Consider the following 8,638-nt stretch of genomic DNA (forward strand, 5'->3'; position numbering starts at 1 on the left):
ACACTGCGAGGTGGGCAGTTGAACATGGAATCTCGTATCCGGTACTCCTATGCTCCATTTATTTCACTCATTTCATTCATTCGGTGCATGCGGTGAGGCATGACCTACAACAAACGAAGGGGAAAGCTTGCTTTGCTTGTTGTATACGATCTTATTACGACTTACGGTTTGTGAGTTATATATTGTCAAAGTATTGGACTTGAAGTTGTCCAAATTTCGATTTCATATTTTTCACCAACTCACTTTTATGATCCCAACTTCAATGATTTGCAATATTTAAATGTTCTAAACATACCGTAACATAGTAAACATCACAAAGAAGCTTAATGATTATAATCCTAAGTTTGATCATACAATTTTGCTCTTCTAGACATTTAATCGAACACTTAATGTGCAGTTAATCTTATATACTCAATCCAACTATATTGAATCTACAATTTACCTTTTTTCTTTTTACATCATTTTAGCTAATTCAATCATTTAAACATGTATTTAATCGTAAATTGTAAATACTAATTTATATACACAATTATAAACCAACCTTAAATAGCCTAACATAAACACCCTAATAAAAACGAAACGAATTTATAATTAGAAGGGTTCGAAGAGTGGATTCCGAATATATGATTGTTACTTCGATTCTCTTAGTAAATTAAGAGAATTTTTAGAAAGAATATAGAGTTTTAGAGAGAAAGAGTGACGAGAGAAAAATGAGACAATTTCATGTAACGTAATTTACCTTATGTACACACATACATACATATATATATATATATATATATATATATATATATATATATATATATATGCTTAGTAAATTAGTAGAATTTTTAGAGAAAATATAGAGTTTTAAAGAGAGAGAGAGAGTGATGAAAGAAAAATGAGGCGCTTCATGCAACGTAATTTACCTTATGATACCCACCCCCCACATATATATATATATATATATATATATATATATATATATATATGCAGGGGTCCATACAAGTGAGAACTGATTAGTTTGTAATAACTGTGAGATCCAATCTCAACTACAAATCAATGGATAAATTAGAAAATTAATATTTTTGGTAATTTGATTTAAAATTATAATTAAAGGGCATTTTAGGTATTTTAAATTTTTTTATCTCTCCTCTCCCTCTCCTACCTCCGATGAACACTATGTGATACCCAAAATACACCAAGATACACAATATGATACCCAAAATACATACAATGTGATAAACACACCAAGTAAAACTTTGAGACCACTGTGATACCAATTGTGGTACCACTTTGATACCAACTGTGGTACCACTGTCACACATGGGTGTTTAGTGGCGATCATCGAATACGACGTCTTGGCCAGACAAAATGACCGAAGGAGGTTACCGGAGTGGTGGTGGGCGCTGGAGAAGGCAACCGGATTTGGTCCATGTGTATCCGTGTGTGTGCATAAAATTATAATTAAATGGCATTTTAGGTGTTCTAATTTTTTTTTATCTCTTCTCTCTCTCTCTCCCCTACCTCTGGCCTCCGACGAACACTATGTGATACCCAAAATACACCAAGATACACAATGTGATACCCAAAATACATACAATGTGATATCCAAAATACACCAAGTAAAACTTTGAGACTGTGATACCAATTGTGGTACCAACTGTGGTACCACTGTCGCACGTGGGCGTTTAGTGGTCGATCATTGGATACGGCATCTTGGCCAAACAAGATGACCGGAGGAGGTCACCAGAGTGATGGACTGATGGTGGGTGCCGAAGAAGGCAACCGGATTTGGTCCTCGCCAGACAAAATGACCGTTGGAGGTTACCGGAGTGGTGGTGGGTGCTGGAGAAGGCAACCAGATTTGGTCCATGTGTATCCGTGTGTGTGTGTATAAAATTATAATTAAATGGCATTTTAGGTGTTCTAATTTTTTTTATCTCTTCTCTCTCTCCCCTACCTCCGGCCTCCGACGAACACTATGTGATACCCAAAATACACCAAGATACACAATGTGATACCCAAAATACATACAATGTGATATCCAAAAGACACCAAGTAAAACTTTGAGATTGTGATACCAATTGTGGTACCACTGTGGTCCCAATTGTGGTACCACTGTCGCATGTGGGTGTTTAGTGGTCGATCATTGGATACGACGTCTTGGCCAGACAAGATGACCGGAAGTGGTCACCAGAGTGATGGTGGGTGCCGGAGAAGGCAACCGGATTTGGTCCCTGTGTATCCGTGTGTGTGTGTATATATATATACATATATTAAAATAATTAAACTAATTAAAGTAAATTGATATATTAAACTAATTAAAGTAAATTGAATAATCAATACAATTTACTAATTTAACATTTGTTTTATTTTAGTAAATAACATTAATTATCTAAAATGATTGGCTCATATTGGACCTCACAGTTACCACAAACTATTTAGTTCTCATTATAAAATTTAACCATTTGAAGGTTTTATCCTTTCAAGTCTAGATTCTCAACTTTATGCCCTACTAGGTATAAACTCAACTTTTATCACAAAACTAGTCCAATGTACAATTTGGTTAAACATAGGGTACAAATATGTTATGCACAATCCTATCCAAAGTTCACTTAACCCAATTTGTATGAGTAACGGAACACGAGTTTTATAGGGAAAGACTATCTTCAATGTTGGAAAGAGAACGAGCTAGAAATGGTTGGCGTAATCAAACCACACGGCAGACATGGATTGGTGGCAACGACGGGCTAGGCTCAGGGCAGTGGCGACAGTGAAAACGGGTGGTGTAGGGTTGGGACGTTGGGTTGAGGGGCCGCGACAGCTAGTTTGAGTCAGGGAGTCAGGGAGGTAGCGTGGGATGGGGCGGAAAGTTTAGGATAGTTTTTAGTTTTTTTTAAACTTTTACTCTTTACGTGCTATGCAAGTTGTAGGTTACATTTTTAGGTGATAACGCTCATTCAATATGTTTTAAAAAGGTCTAATGATTTATTTGACATGTTTTAAAATGTCTAAAAATTTATTTATTCCAAAATATTGTCCAAGAATTTAATTATTCAAAACATTAAAGTTAATTGAGTTTTTTTTGAACTTTTTCCCTTTTAAGATTTTATACAATAATCACTTGCAGTTTCGAATCTAAATAACTCCTTTTTGGGCAAGTACAACTACACCAAAGAAAAAAAAACTGAGCATGACTTGCCATCAGCTGATTGATAATCCAATTCCAACCTAAGGACATTTATTTTGAAAACGCTATATTCTGTTCTCTCATAATATTTTTTTTTGAAAATCTAATCCCTTCCTCAGTTAGCAACATAATCTTTACATACCAAGCACAAATGCCATGCTAGCTACCTAACATCCATGCTAAAACCAAACCTTGAGCAAACGCTCGCTGATATATAAAACGAACCCCAACTTTTGAGAGCCCAAGTCTTGAAAAAGAATTCACCAGCTTCTTTCTTGCATTTATCTGCCTACTCCAAATATGCCCTGCCACATAGTAAAAACAAATTTCAATTTATCATGCAATATTCCAACCTACTTAAAAGACCACAACTACAAAGCACAATACTTTACACCTATAAATCAACCACAATTGCAATATGTTTAACTGAATAGTCCAAAGGAAGGATTCAAAAGACCCTTCTAACATGACAAAATATGGGAATTTTGTAGCGAGAAAATGGGCATAGGTAAATAGTTGGAGTACTTACTAATTGGTGCTGTGCCAGTCACAAAAGAAGACAATGAAGGACAGAAGGAGATCCCTTTTTCCGGGCAGGTTTGAGAAACTAAGGTTCTTCAATTCTACATTTTTACTATGGTCATGGGACTATCCTACCATGAGAAACTGAAAGGATATGCAATAAAGTATTGCACATTAAAATGTACAACAGTATAAACTCATTAATCCACCTGGGCCATGGTTATTCGCTACTCTGACAGTAATAAGAATGACAATATGATTTGGCAATTCCACCTCTTTTGCCTACAATATTAATCTTTCCAATTCCCCCCACACCATTCTATATATAAAAAGTCAACCTGCTTATTCTTTACATTTAATATGTAATGGGATGCTACTATTGTGCAAAGTGAATATACAAATCAAGATGCTACTATTGTGCAAAGTGAATATACAAATCAAGATGCTACTAATCCATTCCATATCTACTTGGCAAAAAGTTGATTACCGGCATCTCCAACCAGCCCCACACGAAACCTGCCTCCAAAATATGAGGGGGCATTTTGTGGCTCACTCGGCGGCTGAGGGTAGCGGGGGGCCTGGGACTGAACCCAGGACCTGTTATGTATTTGGGCTCGCCTCACCTCTTTGCCAACTGAGCTACACGCCAAAGGCCATATCTATTAAGACTTAAGAGTAGCAAAGATCAAGCATATTATCAGTATGTTCCATGGAGAATTTCTTGTGACCAAGTCATGATGACCTGAGTCCAGTAGAGAGGAAAAACAAAAGTAAAACCAATTGAGAATTCTCTGTTCCTGCCTTCCCACATATGTCAAAACGATACCAGCAATCTGTGGATGAAGTCTTTTTCTGATAAAATTGGGAAACATGCATATACTTCCTTCAACATTAGGATAAATGAAGCTACCTGAATTATGTCACATTAACCTCATTTGTTTAGAGCATGGGTTGGTTTGTCTTTTGAGTCTCACAATATCAGGAGTAGGTTTTTTCTTATTGAACAACGGACTCCTATCTTTTTGCTAAGTAATAATGATGCGTATGGTTCCAGTTGGCTGGCGCCTGACGGTATGTAACAGTACTTTCCTTTCTGGATTCTACAAACTAGCTACCGAAATAGCTTGTAAGTTAGACATTGAGATGAAATAAAGTATTGCACATCAATGGTACTTTTCTTTTGGTGTGTCAGCATTTCACAAGGATATGAAGAGTAAATAGAAATGTCGTGAGTTCTTAGCTAGAGACAAACTTGGGTTCTTATCTCTAATTTAAGGTGACAAGCATACTCCCTTCCTGGGTTTTGATGTTGGCGAAGTTGAATGAATTGAGGAAAAAGATACCATAAAGGTAAGTTGCATAATGTGGCCAGAAATTTACCCCACCTGAGAGAGAGAGAGAGAGAGAGCATATAACCAGGTAAACCAATAGTTAATGGCTTCCCTATGAAACATAAATACAACATTTTAACCACTAAATATTTTTTTAAATCCATGTACACAAAGAAGGTGAAAGACTTGAACCTAGTTCTTGTTGGTGATCCAACTATATACCAGAGGTTAAACTTGACCTACTCCATTCCAACCCCAATAATGCTAATGGCCCAACCTAGTTTAAACGAATAAAGCTCATGTCTCAACACCAACTTGAAATCATGACCCCACTAATAAGCCCAATACAAAAAATCTCACCTGTCTCCAACTTCTAGAGACACCATATCATTTTTGTTGTGTTTAGTTGGCCTTCAGTAACAGTCCTTTGGGCTGGTCACATGCAACACAGGCAACTTGTGGGTATAAACAGCACATTCCTGACACAAGGATTCTCTCCCCCCAACGTTCTCACTTGTCAATATGCAATACTTTCACTCTTATAAATCGTTTTTCATTTTGACATACCGTTGCAGCGAAAATAATTTTTGTAAAAATTAGTCTCCTCGCCCCCAATGGAAGTCAAGCAACCAATGGATATGCTCTTCCCATTGATATGGGCTTGACAAAAAGATTCTCTGTTGATCATCTTCCACAAAATATAAAGGAAAAGCCTTTCAAATATTATATACTAATTTTAGCAACAAAAATATTACTGTCTTTGGACATTTGGAATTTGTTACATGTTCTACTGGAATAGCCTTGTGTGGCAATCATAAAATGTGTAAGGGTATGGAGAACAGTCCTAAAACAGGTCAGTGTTCAACCTTGTGTGGCAATCATAAAATGTGTAAGGGTATGGAGAACAGTCCTAAAACAGGTCAGTCTTCAACCGTGATCCACCACAAATTTAATACAGGGAGAAGATTCAGAGAGAGCCCTAAAAGAAGAAACGAAGAACCCATCCAAAACGTTATATTGAGATTGATCCAACGGATGTGGTTTAAAAGGTGGTTATTACCACCTTTCTTTAAAATAAAAATATCCCCCCTATTTTTTAATCGAAAATCGGCGAAATATAACCAAAATTGGAGTAAAACAAATTATACAAAAAAACAATCATTTTATTATCTTTAATCTGACATCCATATTGATATACTTTTTCACTCGTTTGGTTCTTGGGATCTTTTTTTTAGGTTCTCCCCTAAAAATATAACTGGTTCAGTTTGTTTTCAATTTAGAACTACCAAAACTGAACTGCTCAAAAACTCAGTTTCAGTGCGATTCAGATTGGTTTGTTAGTTTTCAGTTTTTCCTTGAACCCTTCTGTATAAATTGGAGTAGGACACCCGGTTAGATGTTAAACCCCATGCAAATAAAATTCTTAACTGAAAGAAAAACACACATCCAAAGAACTCCATCAATAAGAAAATATTTAACAACAATTAATGATGAGGAGAATTGAGCTAACCTTCATGCTGTGATTCCTCCTAAGCTTTCAAGCTTGTCACAGTGAGGAGTTGGCAAGTTTCTGCTCCATGAACGCCTCTGGACTTCAACATGGCAATAACGCCAAAGCATATTTTTGTAATCTCTGATGACACTGTTCTCAATATTAGCTCGTGCAGGAGTTCCAAGAGGATATTTCTGATCAAAGTCAGAGGATCTAACATAAAACTCCACTCCATATTCCTTGGTCATCTTCGGGAACTGATAAGTATAGTTCCTTTGTAATGCATATTCAGGCTCTGAGAATGGAAGACACGCAAGCAATATGATTAGCAGAAATGGTAATAGCTGAAGAAGCAGCATCAAATTAGGCCCCGTTCCACCAGCATCCTCCCTAGGCTGGCCACCTGCCTGTCTGGTCCTGTAAGCACGAGCTGTGTGAAACATGTCACTTTGACCAAAGAACGACCTAAAGATCTCATCAGCATCAAATTCATCTTCAAACATGCTTTGTCCTGTTCTCCTTCTCCGTCGCCTAACATTATACTGCTGGCTATACTCATCGCCATCAGCCAAACCTGTTTGATCATACTGTCTCCTGGAGGTCTCATCGCTCAGACACATAAATGCCTTGCTAACTTTCTTAAATGCCTCCTCAGATCCAGGTGCTTTATTCTTATCAGGATGAACCTTCAATGATAACTTCCTATAGGCCCTCCTAATCTCCTCAACAGAACAACTCTTTCCAACACCGAGAATCTCATAATAATCGGTGTTTCTTCTAAGTTTACTCACCAACTGAACATGTTCCTCTGTATAATTTGGCTCTCCATTCATACCCTCAACCTGCTTGGCATTGACAGGCTTACTTGCAGCATGACTTTTACCATTTGATGGACCGGGATTTGCAGAATCAAGTTTTCCACATGCTGCCAAAAGATCATCCACACATAAATGATGGTTTAGCCGTTGTGCAATGCCAATAAACTTCAGAGCACGCTCCTTATTACCGGACACAATCGCCTCTTTAGCAATGCCAACACATTTCAGCGCTTCATCCTTATTACCATCCATGATGATTGAACAAACCACTGAAGTTGTTCAATACAAAATAAATAGTACCCCACGGCCTTATACTAACCACTCACATACACAACTACCAAAAGCGATGAGCCTCAACGTTCCATCTTTTCAACTAATTTAACAAGGAGAAAAGAAAATCAAAATTAGGGTTCCGTGTGCAATCACATAAGTTCAATTCTTGCTGGTAAAGGGAAATTAGCATATCATCAATCCCTTCAGCAAAAGATTTCGAGTATTGTGTTTTTAACTCGTACAACTGTAAATTAGATCAAGGAAACAAAGGTAGAAAAACATCAAAGCATCAGGCGATGTATCCTAGGACATCATAGGTGATTCGCAAAACTAAATTAAGGAAATTGAAACACAAACAAATAAGCAGAATCCGTGATTGGAATTAGATATACAAACTATGCTGATTAATAAATCAATTTATACAAGCAATATGAACTTGAAATCAACATATGTATATAAAAAGACCGAGAGTGAGGAAGTGAAGGTAAAATCCACTAACCTTATGTACCGACAGAATTTGAACAATCAAAGAATTTGAGATCTCGGGTACCTAAATACTATGGCAGCTGTGATTTTGTTGTCTGTTGTCATCCACAGTCAATCAGCGAATGTGTACCGCAATGGCTTCTTTCACCGTATTGGTGTAAATGTATATCTAACTATGGTCCCTGTTACTTCATATGAGTATCATATTCAGTCCCCCAACATTGATAATAAACCAAACTAAACCAAATCAAACCAAACCAAACCAAACCAAACCAAACTAAACCAAATCAAACCAAACCGGTATATCATATTTGCAGCTAGGGTTGGGGATTGATAGTCTATCTAACAACCATGAAAATTATCACCAAATTTGTCATGATAATGAAACAACCATGGTCCGCTAGTTTGGACCCTTCCCTTATGGGAATGGAGTCCCCCAAGCCCATGCAAAGTGAAATTGTTAATGGCTCTTCCCTTTGGGCCTTGTTACCAAAGATTTCTGCGTAAAAGAAGCCCATATCCAGGTCAGTTCTTCTCTTGACTC

The 8,638-nt window shown here is 37.1% G+C and overlaps 1 protein-coding gene across 1 annotated transcript; it reads right to left on the reverse strand.

Moving 5' to 3' along the window:
* Positions 1-3,194: 3,194 nt before the first annotated feature.
* On the reverse strand, positions 3,195-8,225 carry LOC112529481 (chaperone protein dnaJ 49). Its single transcript, XM_025140780.1, has 3 exons — positions 8,108-8,225; positions 6,536-7,708; positions 3,195-3,477 (listed from the first exon to the last, which is right to left on the reverse strand). Exon 2 carries the CDS (start codon positions 7,585-7,587, stop codon positions 6,538-6,540), a length of 1,050 nt encoding a protein of 349 aa, XP_024996548.1. The 5' UTR covers positions 7,588-7,708; positions 8,108-8,225; the 3' UTR covers positions 3,195-3,477; positions 6,536-6,537.
* Positions 8,226-8,638: the final 413 nt, after the last annotated feature.

This window comes from Cynara cardunculus (genome assembly GCF_001531365.2).
Source record: "Cynara cardunculus var. scolymus isolate 2C chromosome LG 16, CcrdV1, whole genome shotgun sequence".
In the NCBI taxonomy this organism is placed as follows: domain Eukaryota; kingdom Viridiplantae; phylum Streptophyta; class Magnoliopsida; order Asterales; family Asteraceae; genus Cynara; species Cynara cardunculus.